We start from the raw sequence: 15,862 nt of genomic DNA on the forward strand, positions 1-15,862 counted from the left end.
CACAACGCATCAGCGTTGGTGTGTGTGTGTGTGTGTGTGTGTGTGTGTGTGTGTGTGTGTGTGTGTGGTTATGCACATTTGTGTGTATTGTTGATATAAGCAAGATAAAGAGAAGGAGAGATGTATTCCATTTAGGCAGGGCCCGGTCCAATCTTTCTGTATTTCAATTTGCTGTTCTTTTTCCACAAGCCGCAGTTTAAATGAAGGACTTTTATGATGCAAATGCAGGCAGAGGCAATAAATCTTTTCTCGCCCTTCTTTTCTTGCCTCTCCACGGCTACTCTCCCCTGATGCAACCAAGATGGGATCTCGCTCTCGCTTTCTATTCCCTTCTCTCTCTCTCTCCTCTCTCTCTCTCTCTCTCTCTCTCTCTCTCTCTCTCTCTTTCTCTCTCTCTAGTCCCTTCTCTCTGTCTCTCTCTCTCTCTTTCTCTCTCTCTAGTCCCTTCTCTCTGTCTCACTCCTCTCTCTCTCTCTCTCTCTCTCTCTCTCTCTCTCTCTCTCTCTCTCTCTCTCTCTCTCTCTCTCTCTCTCTCTCTGCAGCATCACGTAACACTCACCCTCAGGCCACATGAAAAATGAATCAGACCAGGTGATGGAGAATGGAAGAGAGCAGGGGGGGGGGGGGGGGGTTGGCTGGTAGCAGCAAGAGAATTCAAGAGAGATGGCAACACTTAGAGAGAGAGATAGAAGGAGAGAGAGAGAGAGAGAGAGAGAGAGAGAGAGACATGGGGAGAGAGAGAATCAGAGAGAGAGAGAGAGGCTTGGGGAAAGAAAGAAAGAGAGACTTGGAGAGTGTGAGAGAGAATTAGAGAGAGAGAGAGAGAGAGAGAGAGAGAGAGAGAGAGAGAGAGAGAGAGAGACATAATTCAAGAGAGAGAGAGACTTTGGTCGTGATACCGAAAATAGTGTTTGACGTTCGCACAACTTCGGGGTCGCTTTAACTGTGGAGACGGTGACATCTCCGCTCCACACAAACATGTATCGTCGGCCTGGAGCCCCAACGCCGCCCCTGGCACACGCATACAGATAGGACACACACTTAAGCCCGGTCAGCAAAATTTGATGAATGCTTCGTTCAAGTCCATAGCAATTACAAAGACAGTCGTAATGGTGATGAGGCGGAAAATGTAAATCAATGGAAAGGAGATCCATGGAAGCGGGGGTAGTGTGTGTATCCACCTTCTTGCCACGTTTCAGCCCCCAGTATTTTAGCTTTTATTCAGGCTGGAACTCGCACTCTCTGTCTCCATTGCCTTGTCTTTTTTACTTTCCCTGCAGGCAGAGGTGGTGGACGTGGAGTACGGCGCTGCTGATCGCTTGAGGCAGGCCAGCGGAAACGTCAATCTCACCGGCCGGATAGCACTGCTGAAACTAGGTCAAGCGCCCCTGCTTTACAAGGTGAGAGAAACCCAAACGATCTGCAAAGAATGGATAACAACGACATGAATAATGCCCCTCTTCTGTTGGTTTGTGAAATAATTCAATTGAAAAACTGGAGAACATCATTTTGACGTGAACCTGCAAAGAAACCCGGAAAAACAAAGACACAAATACACCACTGAATAAACGAATCTGTTCTATATGTTGTATTAGCCATCAATTTAGATACGTCTTAGTGCCTGCCTGTCCGTCTCCTGTCTGTGTTCACACATTTGCAAACCGAATCTCAATCATCCTGCTGTTTAGGAATTAGAAATCCAGGGGACAGAGCGTGTGGGCATCTCTCACGCATTGTCCTAGCATACGAACCGCTCACTTTATCATAACCAAGTATCTTGTGCCACTTGCATGTCGTCCCCATTGATGGTCTGCTTGTTGCAGTGATGTCTGAGTGGACCCGCCTGTTCGATCGCTCAATCCAGATAACAATTTGTGAATAGATAATGGATTCAGCGTGCTTATTATCCCTGTGGATGTTTGTCATGGTGCATGGTGTTTTGTCTTCTTTATTTGTTTTTTTATCCTTCTCAAAGCAATTTACTTGTCGATTTGGATTTAAAAAGAGCATTATGCGCTGTGGTCACACATATACACAGATATGCACACGTACACATGGAAAAACACAAACACTCACCCACACAATGTCCTTAACGGACAGGGAATGAATGAAACCCAGATTAAACAGACATTTAATTAGACAGTTTTCATTCGTGGAATACCTATACGCATTGTTACACAAACCATTGTAAACGTATTTAGCTAAAACACAATTGTGCGTGTGTGTTAGCTTGTTTGTGTGACTATGGAAACAAGGGAGTGCCATGCTTAGAAGCCCTTACATTTTTTCCTTGGAATTGTATGTGCATGTGTTTGCTATATTGACGTGTTTGTTTTTTTGATTCGATATCACACATACCCATTTAAAATCCGTAAACAAGGCCTGTATTGTAGATCCGTCTGCTCAGAGAACCATCGGTTGGCCATGCTCCATGCTAAAATTGATTTCCATCCAAATATTTTAATAACTCTTTACACCTACATGATTGCAACTGGACAGCCATCGCTGGCCACTCAAATCAGCCCTAATTCCGAGCAACATATTGCACCGATGTACGGCCTCAAACACACACATAGTACACACAAAATAGTGACATTATTATTATTTTTAATAATATTTTGTTGTTGTAAATTATTTAAGCATACATTTATAATCATTTTGAATGAAACCCTCAAAAAGATGGATAAGATATGTATAATTTAGATAATGGGATTTATAACATTCTACATCCTTTTGGGCTGTGAACGTTCAGACCCTTAGCGTTTTTTAATTTCAAGGGTGCTGTTCAGTGAGTTGAGTAATGTGTCATTGCTGTTTATATTGCAGACATTCTTTTGCTTGTATTGATGTTGGTTTGTATTGAGCAGAATTAAAAAGGATATCCATTTTTTTCAGTTTCTTTGAAGTTCCCATATATTGCGCTTATGACTACTATATAACGGCTATGTGGCACCATACACACCATACATTCCAAAAATTCCTCATGTCTTCCAAACGAAAAGCAGAACAAATTGAATGATACAAAATTTACGGCAACTCTTGACCTCTTGATGTAATGATATATCCCATAATGCTCTGCGTCTGAGTTGGCAGGAAGGGATGATGGTGTATATTATGATGGCATGATGATTAATAATTATACTAAGTGCTCCATTTCGAGATAAAGGGCCATCATATTCAGCCCTTTCTGCTTATAGCTCAAACATCATTATAGCAATATATATTAGTGCAAAATGCACATGGGTCAGAAATTATTTTGCAATATTATCTCAAATTGGAATGTAGGGGATAGTTGGAGGGATCGTGATATTTCAATGCTGGTGAATGTTTGAACATGAGTAAAATAAATGTAAGTTGTGTGCGTGTGTGTGTGTGTGTGTGTGTGTGTGTGTGTGTGTGTGTGTGTGTGTGTGTGTGTGTGTGTGTGTGTGTGGCCCACATACCAGCCGACCCTTTCCGCTGTGGTGAAGTACAGAGCCAAGCTGGCAGGCAGTGGCTGGCATCAAGGACAGGACTTGCATTGCCTTCCATGATGCCCGGCTGCCTGATATGTCTGGTCGCAATTCAGCACATCTGCTACTTCAGATAGGGAAGCCACTGTGAGAACACCTATGTTGAATATTTATCCCGTCTACCTTTGGGTCGCATGGCTTGTGCTGAAAAATGTTTACCAGACGATCAAAATGCATCCGAGGTATTCCTGTCCCCGCCTCACTCTCAATGACTCCACTCTCCTTTTTCGGAAGGGAAGTTTGGGTTTAAGACGAGATTTCACTCTTGTTTTTTATCCGAGATGGTAAAGAGCTGTACAATATCGACATCACAATGCTGTGACCTCTCTGTTGTGCCGATACTATTCTATCTTCTCTTCCTGTCGTTCGGGTATCTCCCAGAGTGAGTGAGTGAGTGTGTGTGCTACAGAGAGATGTGTGATGCTGTGACGCTGATGTGATTTGCTGTAGTTTACACCTGTCAGCTGCTACTGCTGCCGTTGTTTTGCACGCTCACACAACAACACTCTCACAGCATGCCAAGCATAACAGATACATATCTTGGGCATTGTATTGTTGTGTAATGTGTTGGGGGGCTTTTCTGTCGATATATGTCCCGGTGGGCATGTCTGTACATCCGTGTCACACACTAAAGTTTTATCCCTCTCTTTAGGTCTTTCTCTTTAGGCAATCTTTAGGCGTTTTGCCAAATGTTTTAAAGGTGACATATTATACCACCAGGTGTGAGAGTGATTAGCCGTTACAAGCCGTTTTGAAAATGTTCACCTAGAAATGCATGTTCACCTAGATGTATGCTGGATAGATCAGTCCACCGGCCACCCAGTGGACTGTAGCAAACGTTGCTCATCTATCCGTCATACATCTAGGTGGACAAGAGGCAGATTTTCAAAACGGCTTGTAACGGCTAATCACAATCACACCTGGTGGTATAATATGCACTCTAAATACATTTAAAGATAACCCTTTATGAATACCCCAAGTTTAACCCAGGTATGACTGTAGCCGAAGTGGACCGGACTGTGGAAATAAATAATAGGAACAAATAAATGGGTTCATGTCCCCCCAGCTGTCCTTGCTGTCGGTGTGGGGCCTGGGCGGGGCCCTGCTCTACGTGGACCCCTGCGACGCCCCTCCCGACCTGGACGTCCTGCACCAGGCCTTCAGCGTGACGCTGAACCCCGGCGGACACCCTTTGAGCCCGGGAACGCCCAGTGGCTGTGAGTAAACCACCGATTTTTTAGCTATTTAAATTCATGTCAATCGGACGCAATGCATTATTTCATCAAAATGTACAACTTTGATCTTATACGCCTTTGTCAGCATATCCTAACCCTGTTACATACCCAAATGGACTCCAGCTAATCCATTGTGGTTTTTGGAGACACAAGCACAGTTTCTCTGTGCTCGTGGCCCTAATTTGTCAAACCAAATGCCAGTTGTTTCTTAGAGATTGTAAACTGTAAATTGTTGATGAACCAAAGAAATTAGTTTTGGGGGTCAGGTACAGGTTTCTGGTAAACAGTCTTGTACTAAATACATATGAATATGTTTGGAAACTTTACCTTTAACTTCACCGTGTTTTAGGCAAGGCAAGGCAATTTTATTTATATAGCACTTTTCATACACAGGCAGACTCAAAGTGCTTCACATATAAACATTGTCATACAATAAAATAAAATAATAGGTAAGTAAAAGAAAAACATATGCAAAAAATAGAAGTTAAGGCATTTTAGTTTTAAAATAGAAAATAAAGGCAAAGTTAAAAAAGCTTTTTTAGAAAGTGCAATGTATTTAAGATTTAGTAGAAAGCTATAGCAAACATAAAAGTCTTCAGTCTTGTTTTAAAGGTGCTCAGAGTTGGGGCAAGTCTTAAATCCTCTGGGAGTTTATTCCAGCTATTTGTTGCGTAACTAAATCCTGCTTTCCCATGTTTTGTGTTTACTCTGGGGATAATTAACAGATTGGTCTCAGAGCTTCTTAGTGGTCTAAAAGGCTGATGTAGTGGAAGCATATCAGTTAAATATTTTGGGCCTAAACCATGTAGGGATTTATAGGTAAGCAACATGATTTTAAAATCAATTCTCTGACCTACAGGAAGCCACATTTTTTGGTCTTTGTTAGAACTCTAGCAGCAGCATTCTGAACAAGCTGTAGATCTTTTAAATTTTTGTGGAAAGCAATGCCCACAGATCCCTCACATTTATATATGTATATATATGGATGTAGATATAGATAGAGATGTCTATAGAAATGAGATGAACTATTACTACTTCCTGGTTGAGTTGTGTGAACAATTTGCTTAAAACTCTGTTACCTTGGCCTCTGCCAGAGGACATTGACTTCGTGTCCCTCCCTGGCTCCCTTCTTCACTGTATTTAAATCACCCTCCCAGGACGACAGACCTCTCTGTTTCCCAGTCTTGCCCCTGCCTTCCTGCTTCCTGCCAGGTCCGGCCAACGGGGACGTGTCATTACTGCTCAAGTACCTTTAGTCCTTGTAGCGGAGTAACTTGGAGCAGAGGAAAACCCACCAGATTACTTCTGGTGCGTGTTGGATGTAGGGGGACACAGACACTGAGCGCTGGGCATGTGCACGCTTTTTTGATGGAGAGGGGAGAGGAGATGGGGAGAGAGAGAGAGAGAGAGAGAGAGAGAGAGAGAGAGAGAGAGAGAGAGAGAGAGAGAGAGAGAGAGAGAGAGAGAGAGAGAGAGAGAGAGAGAGAGAGAGAGAGAGAGAGAGACTACTGAGAGTGTCTAAGGGCTGTAGGGAATTAGAGAATCTGTTCTGCCACCAAACGGGGTGAGCCGGGTCTCCCCCAGTGCTAATACAGCCATAAAGAACAGTAGATGGGAAAGGACACCCCATTTTTCAAATCAACCGTAATTTATTCATACACTCAAACCTTCGTAAGGCTTTTTTCCTTTTTTTTAATTGGGTAAAAATCCTACTTAGAATATTTGACTTTTCTCTTTGAGAGGCCTATACACTGTGTTAATTATGCATACATGTACTTTGCATACATTATTTATTGTCATCATACTGTACGTATCTAGGGATCAGCTTGGTGAGACCATGCATCAAATGCCAATTTTCACATTCTGCTTAATGCCATACAATTCCTTTGCATTCTACATTTTATTTAAAACATCTGTTATCCAGCTAGCCTCGTAAATGAATTACCATGGGTCTGCGTCACACACCGTCTCTTTTGCTACCTATATGTTCACAGCTTATCCCTTCTTCCCTTCACTCGTACACACAGAAAAGGGCTGGCTCCCGACTGCGTGTGTCTCATGAAAGGGAAACCTAAAGGCTTCGGTATCATAATCAGTCCATGTGGCATACCTGATGTGGTTCTACAGCCCCTACTGGGGTGGCTACGGTTGCAGAGTCTTTTTACAGGGTCACCATTTGCCTAAATGGTGACTCTGAAACGTGGATCTGAGGACAGCCACACTAACTGTAGAAACTATCTGATGGAAAACACACTAAAAAACAAACTGCCCATAAACCCAGCTCTCTGTAAATTGGAGGAGGAGAGGGCGACCCCTTGCACCAATCTGGCACCCCAAAATAGCACCGCCGCAATGTGTTATTTCCCTTTCCTCTTCACCCACCCTCACCCCACCCACACAAACCACCTTCTTCTTGTTAATACGTAATAAGTCAACCTTCTAGTATTGTCACCTTGCCATGTCGTCACGTCACTTCCTTCCCAGGGAATCAAAGCCCCTGTCATCTCCTACACTCACGCACGCACGCACGCACGCACGCACGCACGCACGCACGCACGCACGCACGCACGCACGCACGCACGCACGCACGCACGCACACACGCACGCACGCACGCACACACACACACACACACACACACACACACACACAGACACACACACACACACACACACACACACACACACACACACACACACACACACACACACACACACACACACACACACACACACTCTTGCTTAACTCTCCTTACCAATGTGCATGTGTGTGCGTGTGTGTGCGCACATTTGCTTGTCATGCTGTTGCTGAAACTGAGCGATCCTGTTATGCATGCCAGAACTGCAGGAGGTTCATTAAGGTGTGTGTGATGTTTCCATATGCAAACATGCCCGACTGTGCTGTCTGCTTATACTCGGAGGAGCCAGCCGCGTTTGCTAGGATACCATCAGCAGGTGTGCACAGTCTGCCTATCCCAGTTTCTCTGGCATCTATCTCGCTTGATTCACTCTGCACTGTCATAACGTTGCTTTACTTTGATATTCCTTGTTCTCTCACCGCTCCTCTAATCTGGGAGGCAGCAGGAAAATCTGTCGTTGCCGTTTGAATTCATATCACATTCAAGGTATGATCATTTAATGAATCCAGAGAGTAAAGACGCATATCGGAGCGTATTTGATTATAAAAATATATATTTATATGGCATTAAATATAAAAACTGCAGGGTGCTTTTTTTTTATGGCCTTTGGATGGAAAAAAAACGCATGTCATCCTGGCATTTTTTCGGCAGGCTACTGAAAATAATTAGCAATTCCATGAGAATGCAGTGGCATTTTCCTTTGCTTTGCCCCGGCCATGTTTACCCAATGGAAATTACCGCAGGATACATGTACCCCTCAAAATCCTCCGCTCTGATAGTTGCATACTGGGTCTGCATGCACACTACATTTTGTGTGTGTGTGTGTGTGTGTGTGTGTGTGTGTGTGTGTGTGTGTGTGTGTGTGTGTGTGTGTGTGTGTGTGTGTGTGTGTGTGTGTGTGTGTGTGTGTGTGTGTGTGTGAGAACAAGAACAGTGTGTGCATAAGATGTGTGTGTGTGTGCGTGTGTGATTCCATTAACCTTTTGTGTCTAGGCCTCTCTTTCTTCTCACCTGCCTTGCCCCCCCCCCCCCCATACACACACACACACACGCATATAAGCGTGCACGCACACACTCACGCACACCCTCTCCCCTCCCCTCTCTGGAAGTGTGAGGAAACAGAGCTCAAGTTGAGGCAGGCCTCCCCCCTCCCATGTTAACTTCTGAACCGCCTGACAGGTGGACCTTTTCATTGGGTCTCCTGGGTTATTTAGAGTACCCTGACTGAGTCAGGGAAGGATGTTTTCATTAGCATATTTATTTAAATAGGTTGCGGTACACGATTTAAAAAAATAAAAAAAAGAGAGAAGAAAGAAAAAAGGAAGAATAACCACACACCGTCGTATACGATGCTGCGGTGATGAGCAGCAGTCCAGGCAGAATGTAATGGCAGTGTTGTCAGCGCCTGAATGTCATTGCTGCTCCCATGACAGTTAAGGAGTCATATTAAACCCCGCTTGTGTCCAAACCACCCTAACATATGCATTGTTTTATTTTCCCATCGATGCCTAATGAAGGACTCGTCAAAGTTAAAATGTCACCCGTCCCATCCATTAGACATTCTTATGAAGCACATCACCCAATAGGTGGCTGTTTATTTGTTTTGTTCTATTTTATGTGAATGTGAGTCTTATTGGTCATGGTGAAAGGCCTGTTAGGCAGTTAAACTTTATTGATATGCCAGTCGTATGAAACAGTTCTTATGGCGTTGTTAACTGGCCCTTGCGAGGGTCAGTCACTCAACCTTGAAGGTGAGGCATGTGGAACTTGGGATCTTCTCACTTTAAGTAAGAAGATGATACATTTTGCCCTTTAGCCATTGCACATAATAAGTTACAAATCGACAAAGAAACAAGTCTTACTCCCATGCAAACAGATTGCAGATGTGGGTACGTTCACTTTAAACTCCTCCGCCATCCGAAAGGGCTGACGAAGTGAGCGCACCAAAGCGCTGCCCTAGTCGCCTCATATAGCCGTTTATTATTATTATTGGACCACGAGTTTGGCGGTGTTTGGGGCTCACTCTGCGGGGAGTCCTCCACTTCATAAGTAGCCGGTGAGCTGTTTAGCCGAGCACAACTAGAATGGCTTAGGCGAGAAGGTGGCATTATCATGGCTGTTCACTGAATAATGCACAGAGGTTAAAGCTCCTAAAAGCTTCTCCCTGTGATTTATTAACGCCCGCCTGCAGATAGGGATGGATTATGGTCTGCCGCCGCTGCAGGGTTACAGACACCATGACGGCCCATAACAGTCACGCAGGATTAATAGGGACGAGGGAGGGCAGAAATCAAAGCATTAAAACGTTATATTGTGTGTGAAACGCTTATAATATGTCTTTCATGATGAATGCCCACACAAATTAAGGCTTCATTAGCGAGACAAAAACAAATGGCTTGTGTCCATTAGCCTGGATTTAAGTCGAGGTTGGAGCACTGAATGTATCATTATTTGTTTTTGAGTTCTTATGGTCATGCTTTGGTTTACTACAGCAAAATGACATACTATTTATAAGTTTGTAATATTGAGGCAAAAAGAAAATTAAAAATCCGCCCCGCTTAATTTGCTTTTGGGGTTAACACTGTGTTATGGTTTTGGTTGAGCAAGAAAGCCAATTAAGAGAACACATTGTTTTTGACGGTAGTTTGTCGGCTACATAAACTGCAACATATAGGAACTATATTATATTAGAATTCACCATACTAATGAGACCCATTGAGTTCAAATGAAATCTCACTCACTCGTGCGGAACACAGAGGTCTATATATACTGTAAGTTCCAAAGTGTGTAAGCAATCGATCAAACTGTAAAGAGGTTTTTGGGAGAGAAAACAATGTGTGCGACCTTTGGCAGTTTCACTGTTTGCAGCTTTCCTCTAGGGGCCATGTTGTGAATGTTACATGGCTCCCATCAAATCCTAAATCAGGGCAGATCTCATACACCAGCTTACCCTCCATCAGACCATTCTGGGGCCAAAAAGGTATTGTGAATTCAAACATTGACGTGTTCCCGTAGGGTAACTGCTGAGCACACATGTATTGCAGACAGTTTTACCAACTCCAAAACAATCTGTGCTAAGTTGTGTCAGCTAAACAGAATTTTTGTTGTGACCTCGAAACTTGTCTTTGGCTGTGGTTATCAACCAAAGCTGAACATGGGGGGAATTCATCAAACAACAGTTGTTGGAATTTCTCATATCATTCGTAACATTTTTCTTCCCAACAAATCTTGAACACACATCTCCAGTTTATGCCAGGATTTAGCCAATACCCATTTGTCTGTCTAGAGGTGAAGGTCTCCTCGTATCCCAAGTCTGTCGTTCTCCATCACTCCTCATGATGTCTGCCATCTGGAGCTGGAAGGGTCCAGGCTTCACTCTACAGATGTTCTCTGCGCATGCTTCCTGCAACCTGATGATCCTATTGCTCACCGCATCGTCCCAGCCAGATATCTCTGCCTGTCCGGAAATGTGCCAGAGTGCCACCTTACAACACAAGTCTTCACCTGTCACTGGTCCTTTCTGTTACAACAGAGTCCTGCTTCTACCGACCTGGTGGCAAGTTCCTGTTCTCGGGCTCCTTGATTGATGATCCTGTGTGGTCTTCCATCCTGCCTTCTCCAGATAGTGGCAGCCTTTCCTGATGTCAGCCCCCTCTAAATTATTTGACAGAATACATATTGTGCACCCTGAGCTATAGTGCGATATACCAATGTGTAGACACAGATATGTCATTCTTCCTATCAGGGCTTTGAAGAACCTGTGCTATATACATTTGCTGTCCCAACATTACCAATGCCATGAGTCGTGTCTTTGGCAGTACATTCAGACATATATTTAGACTTGTCCACAATACATCCTGTCACACACCTCGCAAGCTCCAACAACATCCGTCTTGCCGCCGCGTTTCGCCAGTGTTCCATCCCGCCGCTCGAGTCTGTATGTTTAACCCAAATAAAGCAGCACTGTTGACCTTCATTACTCAACTCCCATGGCTTCCAGTATGCTCCACTCTCGGTCTCCCTGGTCCCAAGAGGGAGTGTGTGGGGTGTGTGTGTGTGTGTGTGTGTGTGTGGGGGGGGGGGGGGGGTTGGGTGATCGGGTGAGCAGCCAAGCCTCAAATTGACTCGCCTTGGCTCACTTTGGCAACCATGTATTTCAGAGGTAATAGGCATGCAGATAAGACTGTGTGTCTGTAAATACATGTGGATAGTAGTGTGTGTGTGTGTGTGTGTGTGTGTGTGTGTGTGTGTGTGTGTGTGTGTGTGTGTGTGTGTGTGTGTGTGTGTGTGTGTGTGTGTGTGTGTGTGTGTGTGTGTGTGTGTGTGTGTGTGCGTGCGTGCGTGCGTGCGTCTCCACATGTTTTTCAAGACGTGAGAGCCTTTCACAGCACTCGATCAATACCATACTGGAAAATGAGCGGCGGTGTCTCTGTTTGGTTTGGCTGAGAAGGCAAACAGAGGCCCCCTGTTAAGGAGACGACGGTGACGGAACGAGGTGTGTGTTTTAGTCATGCACACACCTCACTGGCGTGTGGAGCTGCTACTACACTGTATCGCCAGTTGCGAGGGAAACGACAGGTGTCTGTGTGGATGTGCTTGTGGGTGAAACGGATACGTCCTCAATAGGGAAGCGTTTCTTTTGTGTTTGCCTGTACTGGAATGCCGGTTATTTAAATTGCATTTGCATTCCTAAATGCGATTCTCTAGCGCTGCCTTCGACTTACTGTAAACGGTGTACACAATGCGGGCATGCTATTGATTTATTCCTCCCTGCGAGCCACTCTGATCACCGATGAATACCAATGTTGTACCATAACTATGTGTCATTTAGGCTAGAGCTGTTTTATGTTCATTTATTCAAATGCTTTGATACACATATACAGTAGCAATTTCATCCGAAACAATGCAGTGGGCTCAAATGTCTGCAGCATTAAGGTTAGATGAAACGCAGATTTTGGAAAGCACGTTTTGGCTTACATCGGATTAAGTAAGACTTTGCCCCTAAATTGGAGAAAGTTTCTGTGAACTTTAACAAACCTTTAATGAACTATTCAAACATTTTCAGAAAAATTTTGATAATGTCTTGATGAAAGGTGTTACGTTTACGTTTCTAGTGTTTAATAAATGTATAGATTAAATTGGATGCTACAAAAATAACACTTTCTTTTTTAAATATAACATATTATACAAAAACATTCATGTTTTGATAAATCTTGTGAGGTTATAAAAAAACACAAAGACCTGCATACTATTAGTAGGCAGTGCTTTCAGCATTTAAAAGCCTTTTTCGATCCTACCTCTCCAGTCTTAGCATTGGTATTGAATGAAGACTGCTCCTTTTTTTAATGTCCAGGCCTGTTAGCAGCCAGAACGCCAGCACCCAAGGACCTACTATAACAATATCATATCACATATCCTCCTGCCTGCCACCAAGCTTAAAAGGGACATATTACACCACCAGGTGTGAGTGTGATTAGCCTTACAATATGACATCACTAGTGGGCGTGTCCACCTAGATCTGTGATGGATAGATTAGTCTACCAGCCTACTCAGTGGATTGACGTAAACGTTGCTCATCTATCCAGCACAGATCTAGGTGGACACGCCCACTAGTGATGTCATATGGGGCAGATTTTCGAAACGGCTTGTAAGGCTAATCACACTCACACCTGGTGGTATAATAAGTCCCCTTTAACATCACAGGACCCCCTGAACAAATCCACATTGATTTATGATGCTGTACAGTGTGCTTCATTAAACGACGTGGCTCCATACGGTTAAAGGTTCATTTCAATTATATGAGATCGACCTCAAGATGAAATGGTAGAAAAAAATTACATAAAAAGAGTTAAGACTACTAAATGCCTCATCGACATGTAATAGTGTTCTGCATTCTTATACCAATATTTGATCAGATTCTTGCTTACTTCTGATTGTGTGCACATGCTTATGATACCATGCGATAACAGTGTACATGGAAGGGAACATTTACATTTCTGTAGTACAGATGAAACAATAACTAGAAGTGGGGCAACTAGTTAGTAATTATGCATCCTCCACAGTATCTTCACACCATCACTCTCTATCTTCACAACAGTCAGAGCTCTCTATCTTTCGTTGCTATGCTGCTTCTCACCAGCCTTCTGCTTTCATCACAGTCTCTTTCACAGTGTCTACTTGACGCTGTTGATTAAATCAGAAACATGATACAAAGACAATGGGCCCCTTTAGGTGTTTGTTTGATCATTCTTGTTTGTGTCTTTATTAATCTCACTGGCCGATAGTCTAGGCTCAAGAACATGGTTGCGTTCCTCACTCGCCTCATTGCTAGTCGGCCGCTGAATTCTGTGTGTCTCGTTGCACTTTTATTCAAGATAGTGTGTGTATGTGCTCACATGCGTGCGTGTGCACAGTCTCTCTTTTCACTGACTGTGAATCCCTATTCCGAGCCTGATCCCCTCTCTGTGTCTTCCTAAATCTTTTACCTGCCAGGCTGAATGGTAATAGGCAAAATATTTCCCACATGTCCACCCACCGGTCCTTTAGGAGGCCTTGTCTGGAAGTGACCAGGATAGGTTATTACTGCTTAGATCTGGTTATTTTGCTATTACTACATTTTGAAAGTTAAAATACTGAATTATATATTGAAAACGGGCAATAATACATAGTCTCTTTGATGTTAAAAACAAAGTAATCCGCTAAGAAGATTTCTCTCGAGTGGGTGTCAAAGTTGGAAGCTGTAGCTGGAGCCATCTGGGAAGAGTGTAAATCCATGATATTCATTTTGTTTTAGCAGGATGCGAGTGTCAACGTGTGTGGTGTGGTGTGTCCCACCCCTGAGATCATTTGCCATAATTCTCAGCATGCGCTCGCAAAAGTACACTCATATTCAAAATTTATTTCGCTCTTGGTGTCACTTACGAGCATCTGCAGAAATAACATTTAAACACCATGTCACAGAAGGGCAGTTTGTGGTCACAGGTTTCTTCTGGTAAGCCTCCGGTGATTGCTGGTCGGGAAGAGCTTTAGTTCGATTCAAATAGTCAGGAATTGGCAGGAGATTGTGTGCGGGACAAGACTAAGAGCCTTCCTACGAGAATATGGAGACCAACCAATGTTTAAATAATGAGTTCAACCTCAGTTCAGCACAATAGCACACAATAGCATTGTACCTCATGCATTCACAAATGAAAACATGCACGTGCGTGTGCGCATACACTCACCAATACCCTTAGAAATGGCTTGTGGTTATTCCCCCCCCGGAATCAACATTGCATGCATTGTAATGGAAATGTTGTCATGGAAATGTGTCTATGTGGTGCCAGCAGGCAACATCAGGTTTTAATTGAGCCAGGAGTGAGTGAACTCTCACATTTGAGGTCCACGTTCGTTAAGAATAATTACATGTAATAATGAGATTTCTTTCTTGGCGCATAGAAAAGCCAGACCAAAGCAGAGATAATTGTGTGCCGACTGTCACTGAGCAGGACACGGTTGTGCGTCCGCAAAGACAGAGTCACGAAAGAGGACACATTTCTGGACGTGCTGACAAATCGCTGACCAAAGCGCTTTACTCCAGAGAATTCTAGCGACAGCTCTCTTCAAATCCTAACATTTGCTAATAGGAGCTCCCACCATTCCTTTTAGGAAAGAAGTCTTTCCACACCTACCTGGGCTTTTGAGTGCTCCTCAGTGTTTAGCTCGCTTGCTTTAATACTTCGATATTTGATACCTCTTTGAGCAATCCCTTGCTTTCCAATGGTAGCCCGTTCAACATCAAACTTTTGCCTCAATGTAAACACTTTCTTTCTCATGACATTGCTTCTCATGACAATCCATACTGTCTTTCTAATGTATGTTGCCCCTCATTTGTACTTGTGGTTTCATTTCAAATGTCTCGAATATGTCCTATTTTATGTTTGCGTAGGTTAAGTCATAGTAATCATCAGTATTCATTAGCAGGGGAGAATACATCTCAGGAGAAGAAGGTATGTGTGTTTACGAAGAGGCTCATGTGGATAGTTGAATGTTGAATGGGCTTCTGGTGGATAGTGGGGATTGTTGATCACAAGCATAACAAATTTTGACTCAAACCACCTTAAAACTTGGTTCGGTGGGAAAATGACCCCAGCAGTGTTAAAAAGTGCCTTCAATCAAATACAATTTTCTAATATGGCAACATGTTGGACAAATAAAGCATTTGAACTTGAACGCAAATGTTCAACTTTGCAGTCAGTGTGGCTTAATAATATATCAAACAATTGTTGAGTTCATCTTTGAGATGTATGGGTAGAATAAAATCACCCGAATTTACCTGAAATCACAATTTCCTGTTACCGTATGAACTATCTTCATGCATCGTTGAGGACAGGTTTTTAGGCTCTGCCTCATAACTGACAGCAGTGTTACAATGTATCCAAAACAGCTGAAGCGCTGTAGTATGAACTGAACATCTAGACGGACGGTTTCAACCATATTG

The 15,862-nt window shown here is 43.4% G+C and overlaps 1 protein-coding gene across 1 annotated transcript in view; it reads left to right on the plus strand.

Moving 5' to 3' along the window:
- The window catches only part of LOC132468553 (inactive N-acetylated-alpha-linked acidic dipeptidase-like protein 2), a 128,464-nt gene that overhangs the window by 3,192 nt on the left and 109,410 nt on the right, over positions 1-15,862 (plus strand). The window contains exons 3-4 of the mRNA XM_060066281.1: positions 1,281-1,400; positions 4,579-4,729. Of these exons, the coding sequence (XP_059922264.1) occupies positions 1,281-1,400; positions 4,579-4,729 (271 nt within the window). The remainder of the gene's footprint in view (positions 1-1,280; positions 1,401-4,578; positions 4,730-15,862) is intronic.

This window comes from Gadus macrocephalus, chromosome 12 (assembly GCF_031168955.1).
Source record: "Gadus macrocephalus chromosome 12, ASM3116895v1".
NCBI lineage: Eukaryota > Metazoa > Chordata > Actinopteri > Gadiformes > Gadidae > Gadus > Gadus macrocephalus.